Source organism: Pholis gunnellus, assembly GCF_910591455.1.
Source record: "Pholis gunnellus genome assembly, chromosome: 13".
NCBI lineage: Eukaryota > Metazoa > Chordata > Actinopteri > Perciformes > Pholidae > Pholis > Pholis gunnellus.
The window spans coordinates 9,516,878-9,536,961 of NC_136540.1; the positions used below are offsets into that span (position 1 = coordinate 9,516,878).

General features: G+C 42.6%; 3 protein-coding genes across 4 annotated transcripts; 2 read left to right on the plus strand and 1 right to left on the minus strand.

Moving 5' to 3' along the window:
* The first annotated feature begins 279 nt into the window (after positions 1-279).
* On the plus strand, positions 280-7,033 carry ilk (integrin-linked kinase). The gene is made up of 13 exons (XM_079170989.1): positions 280-417; positions 1,024-1,182; positions 3,138-3,303; positions 3,417-3,512; positions 3,679-3,775; positions 3,900-3,983; positions 4,062-4,147; positions 4,244-4,353; positions 5,434-5,561; positions 5,714-5,835; positions 5,960-6,059; positions 6,293-6,423; positions 6,508-7,033. The coding sequence occupies exons 2-13, from the start codon at positions 1,094-1,096 to the stop codon at positions 6,655-6,657; spliced, it is 1,359 nt and encodes a 452-aa protein (XP_079027115.1). The 5' UTR covers positions 280-417; positions 1,024-1,093; the 3' UTR covers positions 6,658-7,033.
* A 681-nt stretch (positions 7,034-7,714) lies between these two features.
* smpd1 (sphingomyelin phosphodiesterase 1) lies at positions 7,715-13,638 on the plus strand. The gene is made up of 9 exons (XM_079171783.1): positions 7,715-7,852; positions 8,059-8,324; positions 8,786-9,106; positions 9,308-9,588; positions 10,292-10,465; positions 10,758-10,929; positions 11,137-11,213; positions 12,066-12,211; positions 12,289-13,638. Exons 2-9 carry the CDS (start codon positions 8,106-8,108, stop codon positions 12,705-12,707), a joined length of 1,809 nt encoding a protein of 602 aa, XP_079027909.1. The 5' UTR covers positions 7,715-7,852; positions 8,059-8,105; the 3' UTR covers positions 12,708-13,638.
* Positions 13,639-14,072: 434 nt separating this feature from the next.
* Positions 14,073-20,026, minus strand: tpte (transmembrane phosphatase with tensin homology). Of its 2 annotated transcripts, none has more exons than XM_079172164.1 (19): positions 19,911-20,026; positions 19,327-19,417; positions 19,115-19,195; positions 18,977-19,024; positions 18,719-18,880; positions 18,182-18,301; positions 17,125-17,224; positions 16,922-16,985; positions 16,761-16,825; positions 16,532-16,592; positions 16,373-16,454; positions 15,950-16,038; positions 15,758-15,819; positions 15,576-15,656; positions 15,074-15,179; positions 14,884-14,981; positions 14,704-14,799; positions 14,534-14,604; positions 14,073-14,447 (listed from the first exon to the last, which is right to left on the minus strand). In XM_079172164.1, exons 2-19 carry the CDS (start codon positions 19,371-19,373, stop codon positions 14,345-14,347), a joined length of 1,536 nt encoding a protein of 511 aa, XP_079028290.1. In that variant the 5' UTR covers positions 19,374-19,417; positions 19,911-20,026; the 3' UTR covers positions 14,073-14,344. The 2 variants fall into 2 exon arrangements, with proteins under 2 accessions (XP_079028290.1, XP_079028291.1); XM_079172165.1 differs by lacking the exon at positions 19,911-20,026 and adding an exon at positions 19,780-19,892.
* Between the last annotated feature and the right edge of the window lie 58 nt (positions 20,027-20,084).

Genomic DNA, 20,084 nt, shown 5'->3' on the forward strand with positions numbered 1-20,084 from the left:
CTGTGGATTTTCCCTCCAATACACGGTGGCTGTTGCCTTGGTTAGCAGTTTTTTTTTTCATTACCGTGCATTTGGAACACGTGTGTAGTTTGTATCGGGACAAATTACAGTAAAAGATGCATTTATACATCACCTGAGCCCGGTGTTGTCGGGCGCGTGCAGTTGTGCCGCTGGATGTATAGCATGATTGCATTGCTCCCAGCAGGGGGCGCTGTTGCGAAGGTGTCCCGGGACATTGGGCTTGCCAGTAGCAGAGCTCCTCTAACTTCTCACCAGTAGCCAACATCAACTCGTAGAAGCGGGGCGTGGACTCCGGCCGACTATTCTCTGCTCTTAAATTTCAGGAGACGACCGAATTTTCGGGGAGGAAAAAAAAAAAAGAAGAAACTTGAGAAGAAACCGATCGATTGGCAGCTGGTAAGAGTTCTGAGAACGCTTTTGTGTGTTAACTAGTTTTGTTTCCATTGTGGTTTGCGGAAGTTTTGTTGTGGATGTCCAAATTGACTTTGACTTTTTAACAATAGTTTTCAAAGTGATCCAATAGGCCAGCCCTTCCGATTTCAACGGAGGTGGACAGAGCCAAGGGGAAATGTGGGAATATATTGAACTACCTCATAATGTCATTTCAATGGGCTCTGTCTGGCTTTTTACGTTTCTTTGTGCAGCAGATGGTGTAAATGTTGCATTTAACAATCATGAGGCAATGACTTGAAGTCTGGTTTACTGTTAATAGGAATATACTGATACCATAGGCTAAAAGACAAAACATATAGTACATTGTTCACACACGGCCATCTCAAGAAGAATCAACAAATCTATTTGACATTATGAATATTGACCTAATGTAAGTGAACTTAGAGACAGTGACTGATGTCTGTCTACCTGCCAAAAATGGTCCTCCTGGAAAATGTACAGTGCACAGCAAACACACTTGAACATATTCATGTACTTTCCATAGTATTTCAGGAGCAAAAACACAAGCTCTCTCACACAAAGGAGTCTTTTGTTTCACACCTTTTGCAGGCTACATGTTCCTGATCTCACAAGAGATAGAAAGAGCAACCAGTCAAGAGAGGCAACCCACAGCATAACCATGGATGACATCTTCACACAGTGTCGAGAAGGGAACTCTGTTGCTGTTCGCCTGTGGTTGGACAACACAGAGAATGACCTTAACTTGGGGTAAGCGGATTAATCTGCACACACTTCAGTCGCACATACGAAGCTTTGAATACGGCCGTCTTCATCATCTCTTAAGATGTTGGAGTCTCGCTGTAAAGTCTGCGCAGTAACAAATTGAGTACGGTCCTCTAATGAATGGGGCTGACTTTATAGCAAACGTACCACATTTGGTATGGCGGGTGAGTGAGTCTGTGCTGGTATGTGTGTGTGTGTGTGTGTGTGCAGAAGCAGTCCTTGGCACATTAGAGGTGGTCAAATAGTTTCCATATTGTGCTCTCCCTGCAACTCCACACACTGGTGAACATCACCCAGCTTTTGGTAATTCCATTCCAGTCGTTTCCCTCGTCTTCTTGGATTTCTTTCCTGATGATGTCATCCCCAAAAACTGTGCGTGTCTAAAAGCAGTGGGTGATTTGTGGAGGTTGTGCCATGACGTCAATTTATGACTCCGGCAACGGAATATAAGCAAAAACTCATCCAGAAAATCACACAGACACTTTCGATTATAGTGCTGAATGATTTAGTAGATTAGAAAAAATAATCACATAAACATTTTAAATTGAATATTTTGAGTTTTATACTGTTTTCTTTTTTTTTTTACAATTTGTGACATATATATTAAAACATAATGAATTAATCCAAAATATAAGTGATAATGGAACTTATAATGGACATGAGTTGCAGCCCTATTAGATTTGTAAAGCGATGTTTAGGATAATCAGTGCACTTCTGCCTGTTAACACAGTTTCCTTGCCAGAAAGGAGCTACAAGACCTCACTGCTAAAGACCTCGGTTATCTCATTCTTAGGCCAGGCCATATATGTGCAGTTTGTTGACGTTGACTTTGAGGGCTGCGGTGCTGCTAGCCAACCACGCAACAGCCAAGGCCATTTCCTCTGTTCAACTCCATACAGGGCCAGGCCCTCGCTGACAGAGCTTCTCAGGCAGCGAGCTGCAGTCCCACATAAACATCTGAGAGACCAGTCATTATGCTGCGAGGCCTGCTTTAGCTGTTAATATGAAGAGACTCAACTGTGTCTGTGTCTTTGTTCTCTTTCAGGATATCCAATAATTTGTAGTTAGCGTTGTTTTGGTAGGAAAATGTGCTTTTCCCCCTGAATTCTGAAGCTGAAAGTAGGAACTGGAGAGGGAGTCCACTGAGACTAACATTAAATGCCATTTCAGATCTCCCCTGGGAGGTGTGTGTGTGTGTGTGGGTGTGTGTGTGTGTGTGTTTGAGCGAGTGACCACAGGAAGACACAGGGAAGTAGAGCGAGGGAGACTCACAGAGAATGTGAAGCTGAGGATTCCACTGTGTATTTTCCGCTCTGTCGTTCCCCGAGTTACTTTTTATAGCACACAGGGTCAGTCTGACTATGGACTGTCTGTCCACAGTGCTGGATCCGAATTGACCGAGAATGCGACTAACCGCTATTTCACTTTAGTGCGAGCTAGTACTGCAGCTATTTCCTACAGGCCATACAAGCCCTCTTGAGGTTTGTTGTTAAACAGAGTGTGGAGTTTGTGGCTTCGCGGGGAGTTGTGAGGAGCCCCAGCAGCTGCCCCGGGGGTCAGCTAATGTGAAGGAGTCACTTGGGTGAAGGGGCCCAGTAACACATAGGTGGTAGCTTGGCTCCTTGTAGACGGCAGCGGTGCTATGTGTACGCTGTCTTCGTCTTTGCATATGTTAGCAGGCATTCCAGCTTGCACGGACATATTTACCACTAGGCCAGTGAGCACGAGGAAACGCACTCAAGTCTAAATAAAGATTGGTAGGTAGAGGAGGAGCGAACCACACAGACAGTATTTTGACAGCTGGTATATGCTCAGAGTCGTTAAGACAGCACCCTACCCATTTTTCCAAATAGTGTCATTTTCGAAAAAACATTCTAATTCTACGTTTAGGACCCGTGCTCCTTTGCTCTTCGTTCCCACCGTGTTGTCTTGTGTTTTAGTGACGACCATGGCTTCAGCCCTCTCCACTGGGCATGCAGGGAAGGGAGGAGCGGAGTTGTTGACATGCTCATCATGCGAGGTGCTCGTATTAATGTGATGAACCGTGGAGATGATACTCCATTACATCTCGCCGCCAGTCACGGGCATAGAGACATCGTGGCAAAGGTAAGCACACCATACGGTTACAACTGGGGCCTTCATGCTCCGTTTACATTGTCCGAGGGAATTAAACTTGCTTCGTTGCTCATTTGTCTCACTCTATGACCTGTGAATGCCAGCTGATTCAGTGCAAAGCCGACCCCAATACAGTCAACGAGCATGGAAACACACCACTTCACTACGCCTGCTTCTGGGGCCAAGACGAAGTGGCAGAGGTGCAGTACAACACACACACACACACACACACACACTCCTGTTCTTTTAGCACAATCTGTTGGCTGAAAATGCCCTCTTCTGGGGAGAAACGGACACTACAGTGCACTTTTTTGCTAGTGTCTTTGCTTTTAACCCAAAACAAAAATGATAACTTCTCTTTTTTAGGACTTGCTAACCAGTAGTGCCCAGGTGTGTGTATGTAACAGGTATGGACAGACACCTCTGGACAAGGCCAAGCCTCACCTGAGACAGCTGCTTCAAGGTCAGATGTCATTTTTTGGGCATTTTAACACCCTAACAGGTTATATTATTCCATAGGAAAAGTAAATCATTATATTGGCAAAATAAAAAAGGATCACCACTTTATTTTTGTGTTGTTCTTGTAGAAAAGGCAGAGAAAATGGGTCAGAGTATGACCAAGGTACCCTATAAGGAAAGTTTCTGGAAGGGAACCATGCGAACACGACCTCGTGAGTAAAATTCACCTCATGAAAGAAACAAGTCATCAAATCAGGATGTTGTGATTATTCCTGTTTTGGCTCTTTCAGGTAATGGTACCCTCAACAAGCAGGCTGGTATTGATTATAAGCAGCTTTCGCTCCTGGCAAAGATCAATGAAAATCAGTCCGGAGAGGTCAGTTGCACTCTATGTTTACTGCTGTTTCAGTCTTTTTTTTTAACTTCTTTTCAGTTCCCAAGTTGTTAACTGGGCTTTGTGCTCTGTCTGCAGTTATGGCAGGGTCGGTGGCAAGGGGATGAGATTATAGTGAAGGTGCTTCAGGTGAGAGACTGGACCACCAGGAAGAGCAGAGACTTCAACGAGGAGCATCCAAAACTCAGGTAATCTACACATCAGTTTTCTAACAATGAAAAAGGGAATGGTGGTTGGCTCTTAAGGGCATCAGAGTTCATTTATGGGATTCCCATGCAGTCAATCTATTTGCTAGCATAAACTGAGGCTAATACATTTTGGTTCTGCTGTTTGGCTCTTCAGAGCCTGTTGGTATGAACCATATGCAGTCTATGAGCATTTGGACTGACTATCCTGGTAGACATAGTGCTAATGTGAGGATGGAGGTGATTGAGTGTCTGTGGTCAAAGAGAATTTAGGATCTGCTGCAGGATTCTTGTGCAACAAGGAGAAGGTTTCTTTTTACTGTTCGAGGTCAAGGAAATGGGTTGTGGATGGTTTTGTGATGAAACAGTTGTTGGCAGCTGTCTAATGTGTGTGATGTGCTCTGCTCTACAATGCGAAAAACAAATTCCACAAACCGCCTTCCATCACAGTAAACATTAAATCCATTCTGACATGGGATTAAATCAATCATAGTAGAAAGGAAACAGTATTTTGTAATTCTTTCTTTGTCATGTTGATGTTCTTGTATCAAACAAATCGCAACATAAAAGGAAGCGTTTGAACATAATACATAAATTGGCCCTGTTTAATCAATGCAAACGACTTCAGACCAACTTTTAAGTGACAGGAAGAAGAAAAACTCTCAACAAAACCTTAATAGGACAAAAATGAAGAAAGCTTTTGAGCAGGCCGATTCAAAGAATGAACCCGCAGCAGGAAGGCTGAGTGGAATTGGAAGAACTTGGCAGTGTGCTTTCATGTTGGCCTCAGTTCTTGCCCTCTCTTAAGAATTGTAGCACACATGAAAGCATTTGGGATGAGTATATGCTGAAGAACGTATAATCTGACGTGCACTGCAAAAATGAAAGAGCTTCATCTTAACTTTAGGCCAAGGATGGTACAAATGTGGGGCATGGGTACTTTTTTAGGACATTTCCTGTCTTAATGTTTTTTTCTTTAATGGGGTTTCCTCCTAACAGCAAAGTGTTTTATTCCTAATCATCTGAGAATATATTACTGTGTACTTTCAGCATTTACATTCTGTGTCTATCATGTCTCCATAGGATTTTTTCTCATCCAAACATTCTGCCTGTTCTTGGGGCCTGTCAGTCACCTCCATCCCCTCACCCCATCGTCATTACCCACTACATGCCATACGGGTCCCTCTTCAACATCCTGCACCAGGGCACTAGTATGTACCTGGATCTATACACAAAGTGGAAATGGCTTTCATGGCTGAGGATTGCTACTGTAGATGGATGACATCGCACACCCATCCTCACCCCATCATACTTTTAACTTTCCTCTCCTGTCCTCCTGTGTCTTCCTCTTCCTCTTCCTCAGCTCTGGTGGTCGACCAAAGCCAAGCAGTGAAGTTTGCATTGGACATTGCCAGTGGCATGGCTTTCCTTCACACCTTAGAACCAATGGTTTCACGGCTTTACCTCAACAGTAAGCATGTCATGGTAAGGCACTACTTTACTGTCCACAAATACTAACAACAAGGTTTGAGTCTATTACTGCCTCGACAGCAACTCACAATAAAGGTGATCCTGTGACTCTTTGACAAGCCAGATGTTTGATTTGCAGATTGATGAGGACATGACAGCCAGAATAAGCATGGCAGATGCTAAGTTCTCCTTCCAGTGTCCTGGTCGTAGTTACTCCCCAGCATGGATGGCCCCTGAAGGTATGTTTCCTTTTTTTTTTCTCCTTCTTTGTTCTCCTCCCATCCGCCTATGCTTCCTCCTCTCATAATGCCTTCTCAGACTTTATGAGTCATGTAAGGAACATGCTGTACGCTATAATTTAGTCCCAGTTAAGTGGTAGTCATGTGGTGTGTTGCCCGTGCTACAGAATAAAAACAAACGAACAAATGAGTTCTATCATGTTTATGAGTTTCCTTGTCCCTCTTGTTCGCAGCCCTGCAAAAGAGGCCTGAAGACATCAACAGAAGATCTGCTGACATGTGGAGCTTTGCTGTGTTACTGTGGGAGCTGGTTACCAGAGAGGTCCCTTTCGCTGACCTCTCACACATGGAGATCGGCATGAAGGTAAGTGGGTCTGGTGTTTATCTACCCACTGGCTTGTCTGTATGCCACACACCCACATTTCTGTATTCTACCTGTATTCCTCAGGTGGCTCTCGAAGGTCTTCGGCCAACCATTCCACCAGGGATTTCCCCTCATATCTGTAAGCTGATGAGGCTCTGCATGAACGAAGACCCAGCCAAGAGACCCAAGTTTGACATGATCGTCCCCATTCTGGAGAAGATGCAAGACAAGTGAATGCCTTCACAGCAATCTGTAACTCTGTTACAATGTTTGTTTTTGTAATCATCAAACCACTTCACTTCAATAATGTATCTGCTAAGCCACTGTAAATAATGTCAGAGACCACTTTCGCTCCACAATTGAAACATTACGTATTATAATGCTGTTCTTGTATAAATTAAATTTGAGGTATAAATGTTCTTTCGCCTATAGCTCTTCTATTATGGCTGAAACATGGTTCACTGGAATATTGGCAAACTTTTGAATCCAGTGTGGATTATATTCAGTGTCAGCGATGAGTCAGACAGAAACAGATCCAAAGAAATGTGTGTAAACAATGCTTTTATACACGTTAGCGAATACCAATGCAATAAATGTTTTTTTTATTTATGACAAATACTTGTTTTTTTGTTTATTTTTTTTGTAATTATGCCGATTGTTGGAAAGTTTTCAGCCAAATCCTGTGGCTTTCTTCAGTAGATAGTTTTTCTTTTGAGATGATTCAGTTGGTAGATCAGTTGTTGTCCACTGACCATACTCACTCCACTGATGAAGGCCACAAGATGGGGCTGAAAGCTTCAGGAAACGTACAGTTAGTGGAACCTGTGCTTAAAATGTATAGTCAAATAACTTCTTCTAATGTCTATAATGAACCTTCAAGCTCAGCTCACAGGCTATGGATGCAGATTTATCAAAGAACAAAGTATGTAATAGCTTTGTAGGATCCATTGTCATATTTTCATGAGTTAGTGGCGTGTCACAACAAATTCAATCTCGACGGATTATGTTGGGATGTATCGGTATGTGGGAGTAGTTGTAATTTTGGGTTTATGTTGGGAATTTATAGTTAAACTGTGTTTTTGATTAAGCGACAATGTAACTGGTGCATAATGAGAGTAGTTACTTTATAGGGGGTGGACAGATCAATGCATTTCTCCAAAGCGACTAAATTGATCTACCAGCTGCAGTGAGTTACAATTAATTTGTTTGGGAGACAAAAAAAAAAGTGTGGCACGTGACGAGTCAGCTGACTTTCTCAGCCTTTCACAAGACCGAGCAGAGAGCTCCACAACAAGCAGAGCCCCGTCGACAGACAGGACACTTTGTTTCTTGCAGGTTAACGTTACAGTTTTGTCGAAGTGGAAACGGGAGCGCCTTAAAACTCCGGATTTTGTTCTCCTCACGCGGGGAAGACGACGACGACGAAGAGGTAACGGACGTTGCATTGGCAAAAGAGTAGCTAGCTAGCGACCTTGGTAGCAGGCGGTGTGCCGGTTTTGTGTTTAAGCCCCTTTTTCAAATAAGTTTGTGGGTGCATGAGTCATTTCTTCTGAACTTGAAGTGTTGAACTACACCGAGTGTTACTTCCGTGACACTTGTCGCCTTCTGTTTTGTTTGTTCCCCTCCGTCACACAGACTGAAAGCAAACGGTTCTCGGAGGACTCCTGCTGTCAGTCAGGACGATGAAGCTCCCCACGCTGCTGCCCTCCTTTGGACTCCTAGCCTGCTCTCTGGTGTTAACGTGGCCGCTGTTTGGCTCGTGTCATCCCGCACCGACCTCGCAGCAGCCCGGCCTGGTGTTCCTGGAGCGGTTTACCCGTGAGAGTGTGGGGTTTAACTGGAGAAATCTCACCTGTCCCCTGTGCAAAGTGGTCTTCACCATCCTCGATGTCGCCCTGCTGGTAAATGTTTGAGCGTGTATTTACACTGCTACCCTTCATGAGCAAGGTGGTTTTGATGGGGTATATTGTTCTAGACGAAGTTGCTGGTTTAGTGGGTACACTTGGCTTAAAGTAATGCAGTTTAATAAAACATCCCTGCTGTAAAGCCTATCTTTAGAAAGACTGTATTTAATTTGACATGCAACTGCTAAAAGAGGTGTTTATTCACTTTAAGGGTCACTTTATTTTTGGTGGTGTTTGCCACTTTAGTTTATATTATAAGTTAACAGTGTTTTATAAAAGTTTGCTTGGATTTGGCCACCGTGTGTAGATGGTCTACTTCCTGTTCTACTTGAAAATCTTGTTTTTATATCTCCCTGTGATTGTGTTTTGCTGATTTAGCACAAAAACATCCTTGTGACATCTTGATCATATGATCTTTGTTGACCTCAAGTAATTGTATTCTTTATTACCTCTCCTAGACTAACATGAATGAAGAGCGAGTGGCCCGTGCAATGGGAGATGCGTGTATCCGTCTCCATCTGGCCGACGAGCAGGTGTGCCGACAAATAACGGAGTTGTTCCGGGACGACTTCATCCGGGCTGTGGAGGAGTCCGTGCTGTGGCCCACTGAAGCGTGCGCCCTGCTCGTGGGCCCTTCCTGTGGCAAGTTTGACATCTATTCCTCGTGGAACATCACCCTGCCGACGGTCCCCAAGCCCCCTGTTACACCCCCCGTTCTTCCCAAACCTGGCTCTCCACAGAGCAGAGTCCTGTTTCTAACGGACATCCACTGGGACCAGGTGAGCGTCATTGACAGGTTAGCCAAAGGAATTTAAGTGAAATAATCAACCCCACAGCAAAAACAAGTTACTGATTTACTTGAAAGTAATGTTGCCGTTTTCTCTGGAAATTTGGAATGACTAACCAGCAATCTGTAGGATTTTTGGTCACTTGGCTTTGGATGAAGCCCCGCTTCTAAATGTAATCCTCTCCACTGACAGGAGTACGTAGCCGGCAGTGCCGGAGACTGCAAGCACCCTCTTTGTTGTCGCAATGACTCGGGCTCTCCCAGCTGGCGGCAGAGGGAGGCCGGGTTCTGGGGAACCTACAGTAAGTGTGATCTGCCTCTACGGACGGTGGAGAACCTCCTGGAGAACGCCGCCAGAGACGGACCCTGGGACTGGGTCTACTGGACCGGAGACATACCAGCGCACAATGTTTGGTCTCAGACCAGGAAACAGCAGCTGTCGGAGCTTACGGTCGTCTCCAGGCTCATCCACAAGTAATTTTCCTTTAGGATTGAATAAGTATGTTGACATAGGATAAACATAATTGCTCCTTTCACACATAACATAGTGGATGTGTACTTTCCCTATTACTGATAACTTCACCACTTAGTTAGTTTTTAATAGAAGAACCATGTTACTGGTAATGCTTTTGGAATTTCTGGATAAAGCAGTTGCTTTGAGTCTAATCTCAAAGTGGCTCAAAACATGCTGATAACATTGGGAATGATTTTCTTTTTGTCATGTGTTACTTGAGGCCTGTGCTAACGAAGCAAGTTTACGTATCGAGGATCTCTCGTTCAATATTGGGCTTCGCAATCATGCTAAGCGGGCCCACAGCTGTGGTTATCAACCCTGTAAGTCAACACCAGTTTCACAATCTTGCTGTGAACGCGTTGACTTCAAAGGGGGCGTCGTTTGCAGTGTTATGCCCAATCACAATAATGGACAAGTCGACTTGTCGGCAGAGCGACACATTTTTCAAACTAAGAGCAAACTCATAATCCAGGCTGAGAGAAAGGGTTAACGCTAACCCGATTCGGACCCACAATCCAAAGAAGTATAAGTGGCTATGTACCCTGGTAATAAGAGAACAAACAGCGTAACTCTGAAACTCCTCGCTTACCCCAAATCATGCTTCATAGTACAGGCCTCTAGAATTGATCCAAACAGCTATTGACCCTCCTATCTTGTGTCCAGACACCTGGGGCCCAACGTGACGGTGTACCCTGCTGTAGGGAACCACGAGAGCACACCAGTAAACAGCTTCCCCCCACCATTCGTTCATGGCAACCGATCCTGCTCCTGGCTCTACGATACAATGGCAGAGGAATGGGCACCCTGGCTAACGAAGCAGGCTTTGAAGACTTTAAGGTAAATAGTTTTATTGTATCTAAATGTTTTTTGTTGCTGTGCAGGTCATGTCACCCTGTAGATGAGGCGTAAGTGCTTTTGTTGAATATAAGTGACAAAGCAAAGTTTATTCTAGATGAGTTGTTTTCATCAGATGTTTGTTTCACCTTTTTGTAGTTTATGTCCCACTTTTCGCACTCGGAAGTAGTCACATTTCTCTGAATATTGTTCGCTATATAGAGGATTTTCATGGGCGGCCCAGTGCTGAAATTACCTTTGCGTCCTTCAGCTACGTCTCTTGATGTAATTTCAGATATGGAGGATTCTACACGATGGAGATTCAGCCCGGTCTGAGGGTGGTCTCTCTCAACATGAACTTTTGTGCTCGAGAGAACTTCTGGCTGATGGTGAACTCTACTGATCCCGCTAACCAGCTGCAGTGGCTGGTCCATATTCTGCAGGCCAGTGAGGACAAGGGAGAGAAGGTGAGCTCAAGAACAAAAGGACTGAAGACATTTGGTCAGTTCAGTCACTAAACATTGTAAAAGCAATCAACCCGTTGGTGTGGTCCAGCTCCTACCCACGCTATGTGCTGCATTCTAGATGTGGGTAAAGACTCTGTGGCTTTGCCATTTTACTTCCCTATATTCACTGGGTTTTTATGTGCAATCATTTTCTCCTTTTTATTGTAGGTCCATATAATTGGTCACATTCCACCTGGCCTGTGTCTTAGCAGCTGGAGCTGGAACTACTATCACATTGTCAACAGGTAGCTACACTGATCATGTACAGGACTGTCTCAGAAAATTAGAATATTGTGATAATCCCCATACGTGTGATTTAGTTTACTGAACCAAGCTGAGTGTTTTTCAAGGCTCAGGAAACCCTTGCAGGTGTTTCGAGTTAATTAGACGATTCAAGTGATTAGTTGAATACCCTACTAGTATACTTTTTCATGATATTCTAATATTTAGAGATAGGATATTTGAGTTTTCTTAAGCTGTAAGCCATAATCAGCAATATTAAAAGAATAAAAGGCTTGCAATATTTCAGTTGATTTGTAATGAATGCATGACATTTTTGTTTTTTTAATTGCATTACACAAAATAAAGAACTTTATCACAATATTCTAATTTTCTGAGACAGTCCTGTAAACCTAAAGGTGTCTTATCCCGGAACTCTTTGAAGTTGCTGCAGTGAAGACAATTGGAAGAGCAGTGCATCTTTTTCTGTTTACTTATTGTCATTACTGAGCAGAGGATGTGAACACTTAGCAGTGTTCTCCTGTTAATATACGATGTGAGTGTTAATAGAAGTTTCGGACCGTTGAATGTAATGTGGAACATCTACTTTGAAGTATAACGTCAATAGTCTGGGGCTCTTGCGGTAATTTGCCTTGTTTTGACTTGACGAGCAGCGCTTGTTTCACTTCCTCTTTGTTCGCATGGCTAGATCAGATCTGTTGTGTGGTTTCGTGTCTCAGCTTTAGTTAATCAATATATATATTTTAGTTTTATTTGAAGGTCGGTGACCTGCTGTGGTTAAAGCTGCTGCATGTGACAGATGAGAGAAGTTGTAAATGTTTCTCTTTTTGTTTAACGTCCTCTTTATTTTCATCCAGATATGAAAGTACAGTTACTGGACAGTTTTTCGGCCACACACACCTCGATGAGTTCCAAATGTTTTATGACGAGGAAACCATGACCCGCCCACTGGGAGTGGCGTTCATTGCGCCCAGTGTCACTACTTACGTTAATCTTAACCCAGGTGAGTTCATAAACTAGTAAAGTGACCTCCCAACGGTTCAGAAGCAACGCACGGCTAAATAATATCCTTCTTTCCAGGTTTCCGTGTCTACTATGTGGATGGGAACTACAAAGGCAGTTCCAGGCTGGTGCTCGACCATGAAACCTACATCCTGAACCTCACGGAGGCCAACCACAGTCCAGGAGCACAGAGTAGCCCGGTACAGAACCCCAAATGGACACTGCTGTACCGCGCCACCGAGGCCTACGGGCTGACAAGTCTGTTCCCTTCCGACTACGACGGGATGCTGCGGACCTTTATCAACGACGACCGGGTCTTCCAGAAGTTCTGGTACTTAAGATTTAAAGGACACGTGTCAGCGCCCTGCCAGGAGACGTGCAAAACCACTATGCTCTGCTTTCTGCGAAGCGGGCGATACGACGAGCTGGAGCAGTGCGACTTCATCAATGGTTTTGGAGGAAAATTAGTACGGGCCGCCACAAAAACCCTCTGTTGACCAGAGGTGGTTTGGACTGAATGTCTGGGTGAGGAAAACACATGACCAAATCTGAAATTCTGCCAAAGTGTATTTTCTGTTGCTGGTTGTTCAACGAGGATTATATGTAAGAGCAAAGTCACGAGAGCTAGTCATTACTCTGACGGTTGATGTGGATTTTGTGAACCTGACATGAAGAACTCTTAGTTATGCCTTGTGTTATCAGTCATGTTTCTACAAAGACATCTAGTTGTGATTGTAACAGGCTTTGGGTTTGTCAACTGCTGTTTTGCAATGTCAATGTCGTAAAGACTGCTTGAAATTGTCCTGAACTGTGTTCTGTTTTCTTCAAATGCACAAAACTGCAGGTGTTTGATTTTTGCAATTCTGATGTACTTCGTGCCTTGTATCAGGAAAAATTATGCTAAACATATCTATACTTAGCAACAATCTTGTGACTCTAAAATGCTGTCGTACTAAAGAATCTCAAGATAAACTTCATAACAGCCTCAAAATTTGAATTTCTTGTAAACTGTGACGCAGTACTTTCTGTCCCACAATGCTTTGCAAAGCAGATACTTATTTGAATGTGGTCCAGTAATAGCTCTCAGCTATCACTTCTCAGGTTTGAGCTTCTAAGCAGCAAACCGTATCTCTGCCCAGTCACTTTGACTTCCTTCATCGGCACCTTTTTTTTTGGGGGGGGGGATTTAGGCCAGTACAGTATTTAACTGAGCACGATTTGCCTCAGGCGACTTATGTGGGTAAAAATACTGTTGTCGCCAATGAGGTTTAACGCTGTCTGCACTTTAATTGTTTGTAGCGAACGTTAACTAGCCGAAGTGACAAGCATGGGAAGGCTATCAGCTTAGTCTGTGGCCTGTGGTAACAATGTTAAGAGATTGTATAAATTATGAATAAAAGATTATCTGATACTGTTTTCTACTTGCTTTGAGGGGATAAACATAAAATGCAGAAGTAGTTTGTAGTGATTGGTGAAACTTCTCAAAGCATACTTGACTGCTTTATAATATTGTAATATGAATTGACTATCTGCTGCCTAGCTTTCTGAAATGGGAAGTCACAGATGAACAATCCTTCCAGAAACTGAAAGATTTGAAGGAGTCTGTGTTAACTGGTTTCCACGGTTGCCTCACTCAGAACATTTTCATGATTCTCTTCACTAAAACCAGTGCACTCAGTAACGAGACATGGTGCATTAGAGAACTAGTTAGTTTAAATACTTCAGAGGGGATTCATTGACTGGGAAGTAGTTCAGGACTCAATGGACTGTCAAAGAGCCCAACCCCATGATTTCATCAGGTGAAAGGGTTTTTCTGATTTTAGAACACCCAAAAGTCACCACACTCACCTGATTCACTGTAAGACACATTTAATGGCAATTCTTCCACATACCCATCCATTATACATTTGTTAAGTGCCACGTCTCATCAGAGCAACACTGCAGTCTACAAGCTTTGATTCAGTGGAGGACTCCGCTACCCTCAAGATCATTCAACATAAGTAGTTTTAGGCTTTTCTATGAACTCATTCATTTGCATTAGTGTTCAATCTATCAATTTCTGCTCAGCATCCATTATCAAAAGTACAACTGTAACAAGCCATTTAATCCTGTTCATCTTTCCAACGGGCTTTTATTATGGTTCGGAGAAGAACATGGTGACACCAAAGTCCTCCTTGTACAGGTCCCACATCTTCGGTTTGTGTGGGTTGTCCAGCTCTTCTCTGGGAAGAAACAGCCTGTGGAGGGAATGAAGAGTTCAGTCAGCACTAACATGAAAACTATCGAGTCAAGAGCTAAAGAAACCATTGCATCAGAGACTTACTTGTTGTCCTCTATGAAGGACGTATTGAACCAGAAGTAGAACGGAACATCTTCGTATCCTTTTGGAAGACCCTAAAAAGGAAGGATGAACACAAAGAATCATAGGACACTCGAGCTGAACACCAGCTTTACTTACATGTGTAGTTTGTCGATGTAAACGAAAGCACTCACAGCACTGGACTCAAACATGACTTTCACATCCCCTTCAACCACAGGCCCATTCTGTAGGCTGATGACTGCTGCATTATTGCCCACATCAGGAAATACCTAAAAAAAAAAAAAATACATTCACACGTTCAACATATAAATACATGTGACCCGATGAGTGCATGTGCTGAGTGTGTGACTCACTGTGCAGTTGTCCTGTTTGGCACACACACATTGTAATACCAGCTCTTTCTTCACAATTATCTTGACCTTGAGATCACTGCCATCACCTTTACCCACACCTGGGTGAAAGCAAAAAAAAAATAAAAGTAGGTATTAACACAGAAACAAAGATATGTAAAGCGTAAAGTTCGGTGTTTTTTGCTGGGTTTACCTGCTATGGAGTGGATGCGGATGCTCTTGATCGTGAGACTTTTAGGTGGAGGCAGCTGTCTGTTGAACTTGGTCTTCATGGTCTCGTAGTAGCCCACGTACCGGCTCTGTGGTTCACACAGTCGTCACAGAAAAAAACATCGTCAAACAGAGTCTGTGGTTTTAGAAGGAAAACTCATGCATTTTCTCTTCTGAGAATTCACTCACTCTGTCTTTAACTGTCAAGATTAATGAGCTTATAGCTACATGTATGATACATACTGTATGTACATTATATACACAGTATATATGGTAAGTCATGTTACTGCTAGGGATTGTAGTACCTATTTTGATTGCGAAAGTTCCTGTTTGTAGAAAAGTGAGTCATTTCTATTTGTTGCTTTCAACCCTTCTGTCATTTTCTGTGAGGCGCCAGTCAGACTTTATTTTTTTTATTCTACACATAGTCCTACAATAGTAAAAGTTCTAGATAAATGCCTCTATTCTATGTATCTTGCTCTAACCTGAGAGGGCGTCTCCACTCCCTGAAACTTGGAGCTCTGACTCTTGTCCGTCCTCCTCTCACCAAAATACTCCAGACTGTCCTGGTGGACAAAACAAGAAATGAATATCAGGAAAGGTTTGAAAAAGTTTTGCCGATTCAATAACCCTCGCTTTAACAACTCTCAAACTAAAAGAGACGAACCTTTGCACTCTCAAACTGGTCACTGTCAATAAACCAGGTGCACACCATAGTACCTGTGCGACCTGTGAAAGAGAGCAGCAGCAGGTAAACTAAGTGCGAAATTTAAGCAACTTGTACACCAAACTAATGTCTTTGTTCAAGTCAAATAATTCACAAAATGACAATGAAACAAGTCGGGATCTTTGGCCTCACCTTTCCCTCCTTTACAGTGAATAGCAATGATGTTTTTGGGATCAGCAGACATCCACTCCCTCACATTTGCAGTGTATTTCAGCATGTCCCTGAGAAAGATACAGTAGCAGACAACAAATTGAGATAAAATGGCTATTGTACAACTCGCAATGATAGTTAGTGATACATCCTGTTTCTGTATGTGTTCAGAATACCTCGTCAGTACACATACCTATAATAAGATAAGATAAACTTTATTGACACCACCAATCATAGTGGTTGTGCCAAACATTTCAATCTAATGCATCAATATCGGAACTACAATAACAAAAGGCTCTCTTGCGGATCTGTAATCTAAATTACTTCAGTATAATTACAAACAAAAAGGGAGGGGTGGAATAAAAAAAAAATAAAAAACACATCACAACAGAAAATGTTACTCACTCCAACGAGGGGACGTTGTGGTCATCAATGAACACCCGTTCAACCTTGTAGTGGAAGAACTGGGGGTCGTAGCCTTTCTCAGCTGGACACAAAACATGAGATTAACTCGCTTGGTGTAGTTGAATGCAGCACATGTGACGAGAGGAGGTGCCAACTTACTGCATAGGTTGTAAACTTTATAGTGGCCTTCATGTTTAGTGTCTAGGAACCTCGCCACCTCCTACACAGAAAGAGAGGAGGAATAGCTTAAGACTCCCGTGGAGGTCTATGGGTCTACTTTATGTTGGAAGTTCTTTGTAACAATGGTGCGTGTATTGTGTGAGTGTAATTAGTGAGTGTAATTAGATTGACGCTATGTAACCGTGTACCCTGGTTGTGTCAGAATTACCTTGATTGGATTCCTGTAGAATGACTGCTTCCCAGAGGAGGGGAAAGACATGGCGATGACGCGGTCTAAAGAAACGGGTAAAGACGCAAACAAATGTTGCATTTCTTAAGAAGAAATTTTTTAAAATGTATTTTTGGCATTACACAGCATGTAACATCTACCTGTGACATAGGTAAGGTCGAGGTCAAATCCATCCTTTTGATAACGCCGCTTGTTCTCAGAAACCTGAAAAAAATAACAAGTCAACGATCAGGAAGTAATAGACATCTTTCTTCTCTCTTAATGCAAAATCCCTGAAGACTCCAGTGAACTTTACTACATTAGGGGTTCACAGTTTTCTACGCATCCATGGTGATGATCTTACCATCCTCCTGGTGACCTTCTCCAGCTCTTTGCTCTGAGCGGCCAGTCTGAAAACCCTCACCAGGATTATTATTCTCAGGAAACGGAGAAATGTCACCACCCTGATGAAGAATTAATACAAAATATATACTCATGAATCATTAAACAAACATTAACGCCTTAATGGCATTGAGTATAATGTTAATATTGTTTTATGGTATTTAAAATTCACTGTAGTGTGATGTTGGGGTTAGGCAATATGGTGGAAAAATATCACATTAGTATCATCAGTTTACCCAAAATGCTAAATATTTGTTGGGATGTTCACTGCATTGATTGTATATTGTTCAGTCTGGGATTAAACCAAATAATATTTTTTAATGAAACATGGCTTGACATGAAAAGTTTGGATATAAGAATTGTGTATCACAACCTCATAATATAATGATTAAATAAAAAAGAATCCACAGAAGCAATAGCATTATCATTCCCTTGTAACATATTTACAGGAAAAAAAAAAATGTGTTGGACTGAAAGGGTCCCCAAAATTTGGTAGCAGTACTGTACAGCAGGATTCTTCAATCTAGGCTTTTTTAATAAAATAGCCCTGCACACCCACACAGGTGTTTTCAATTACCCTGGCGTTTTAGGGTAATTGTTTTCAATTACCCTGGCTGTCAGGGTATTACATGTGTGTCCTCAAACTCTTAGGACGGAGGCGTAAATGGTCGCACACTAACAGGTGCAACAAAACCAACAGGAGACTGAGGGAGATGTTGATTAAGCACAGTTTGCACCTGAGAAAGGGTCTAATCAGGCAACATAAGTGAAAACACCTGTGTGAGTGGACTATGAGGACATGGGTTTATTAAAGCAACAGAACATCAATTTGAGGATCATTACAAATTAATCTCCAGGTACTAAACATAAACCTTTATACCCAAATCCAAGTATTCCTCCAGACCCCGCAGAGCTTTCAAACTCTTCCATAATTTGATAATTCTTTTTCTACCACAAATGCGCACAATGTCGTAACACAAATGTATGAGCCATCTCTATATAGCTGGGAAGGCAGGTACCTGGGGATGAGGCTGGCTCCTGACAGGTCACTGAAGGTGTAGATCATGGTGACCACCAGCGTGATTACCACAACACAAGCGTCTACGATGTTCAGCTTGGAGCTGAAGTAAACTTTGAACCTGTAAAAGACACACCATGAGACAATTAACGTGCAAATAATAGTACGTGTCTAAAACTAACATTACTGTAGGAGAAAGTATTTATTTCCTGTGCAGCTTCCTCTTCAGAACTTCCTGTCTAACGGCTGATCACACTTGATTTCTGCTGACAGGGGACTCCGGGAATGTTTGAGTCACTCTTTTAAAAACATGTTTTAACTGACATTCACTTGCCAGCAATTGTGCAGAGATAACTGAAGGTGTGAGTAAACTAAATATGAATATTGGGTGCAGTTTAAAATATATTGCAATCTAATACAGCCACACCACAAAATAGTGACTGAATTATCCCTCTTCTAACACAGTGTCATAAAATAATGAACACAATCTTCACAAAAAAGGTAAGCTTTAGAAGTGGCTAGTGCTACACTCACTCACCCCTCCACGTAGACCCGCACGAGAACGTCAGCGAGAAAGAAGAAGGAGATGGTGAGGGACACGGCCTCTAAGGCATTTCCAACCTCTCTGCCCTTGGCGGGCAGGGATAAGTCCACAATCACCAGCACAAAGTCCACGAGGATCAGTATCACGCCAAATATGCTGGACGAATAGACAGATACACTTAATAACCATCAAACAGGAAAATAATCATCATTGGGCAATTATACTCCAAAAGAGTTCCCAAAGCAGACTTACCGAAATCCAAAGGACATAACAAAAGGCGTTATCTTCTTCCGGATATTGCTGCAAAGGATAAAAGAAAGTTTGCCACCAAATATGCTCCTTCTGAATATAAGTGTTGTATACAAAACTGTAAATAAAACTTAAACTTACTGATACAGTGTGTCTGGGACCACACTTTCATCCTTTCCATCATCAATCTCAACTTTAGCATCCTCCATCTTTGCAATGTTTCTAATAGATGGAGAGAGAGAGATAGATGAGATAAACATGATAACAATCCTCCCAAAATGCAGTCCGAAAAAACACATCACCACCATCACCACACTCGCATACAAAGCAACAGCAAACATGACAAGGCTCACCCATTTACACCTGAATCCGACCCTGGACTGAAATAGACCGAGGACATGATGTGTGCGTCTTCCTTATTGCTTTGTTCTGAGCGTGTAGTTTCTGCGTTTGAAAACAAGAGTGTTGAAAGATTAAACTCCCTTGATTATTAAACTCCCTTGTTCAGCATGTTGCTCCAAAGTCAGTGTAAAACAGAGAAAAACAAGCCAGAGGACAACAATTATAAAATACTGCATCTTTCACATAAAGCCACTCTTTGAAAGAAAGACAAACCCCATAAATCAACCTTCTAATCAGCATCCAGGAGTGCATTAGTGCTTATCTAGCGACCAGTGTGCTGATTAAGGTATAGCCCATGATGCAAAACATACAAGCAAAACATGTGCAAATTGAAAATGAGGAACCCACAATTCATTATTCCCTTTTTAAGAAAAATGAAAAGCAAAGGATTTAACCACACAAACCACTCGTTTCAGCTCCTCTGTGCTGAGAGCCCTCCCACAGTCCCTTCTTCTCCTTGAAATGTTTGTTTATCCGTTTAAACCAAATTACAGCAGTCGCCCAAACACTAGATACACTCTCGCCGCCTGCTTACCGTTTGGACTGTCATTCGTGAAATTATACGGGAGTTTGTCTTGTGACTTCTCCTTGTGGGGACAAAGGAAGACGGTTCAAAGGTTAACCGGGTAGATTTGTTTTCTCTCTCTCTCTCTCTCTCTCTCTCTCCATCCACTATTCCTCTTGGTTTTTTTGCAAACGTAGCGGTTTC

Coding starts and splice junctions, on each gene's coding strand:
- smpd1 (XM_079171783.1), top strand. CDS start 8,106: ATGAAGCTCCCCACGCTGCTGCCCTCCTTTGGACTCCTAGCCTGCTCT. Junction 9,589..10,291: donor GTCTCCAGGCTCATCCACAA/GTAATTTTCCTT, acceptor TCTTGTGTCCAG/ACACCTGGGGCCCAACGTGA. Junction 12,212..12,288: donor TTACGTTAATCTTAACCCAG/GTGAGTTCATAA, acceptor CCTTCTTTCCAG/GTTTCCGTGTCTACTATGTG.
- ilk (XM_079170989.1), top strand. CDS start 1,094: ATGGATGACATCTTCACACAGTGTCGAGAAGGGAACTCTGTTGCTGTT. Junction 3,304..3,416: donor ATAGAGACATCGTGGCAAAG/GTAAGCACACCA, acceptor TGTGAATGCCAG/CTGATTCAGTGCAAAGCCGA. Junction 6,424..6,507: donor ACATGGAGATCGGCATGAAG/GTAAGTGGGTCT, acceptor TGTATTCCTCAG/GTGGCTCTCGAAGGTCTTCG.
- tpte (XM_079172164.1), bottom strand. CDS start 19,373: ATGTCCTCGGTCTATTTCAGTCCAGGGTCGGATTCAGGTGTAAATGG. Junction 18,302..18,718: donor GTGCGGGTCTACGTGGAGGG/GTGAGTGAGTGT, acceptor TGTCTTTTACAG/GTTCAAAGTTTACTTCAGCT. Junction 16,593..16,760: donor TCTACAGGAATCCAATCAAG/GTAATTCTGACA, acceptor CTTTCTGTGTAG/GAGGTGGCGAGGTTCCTAGA.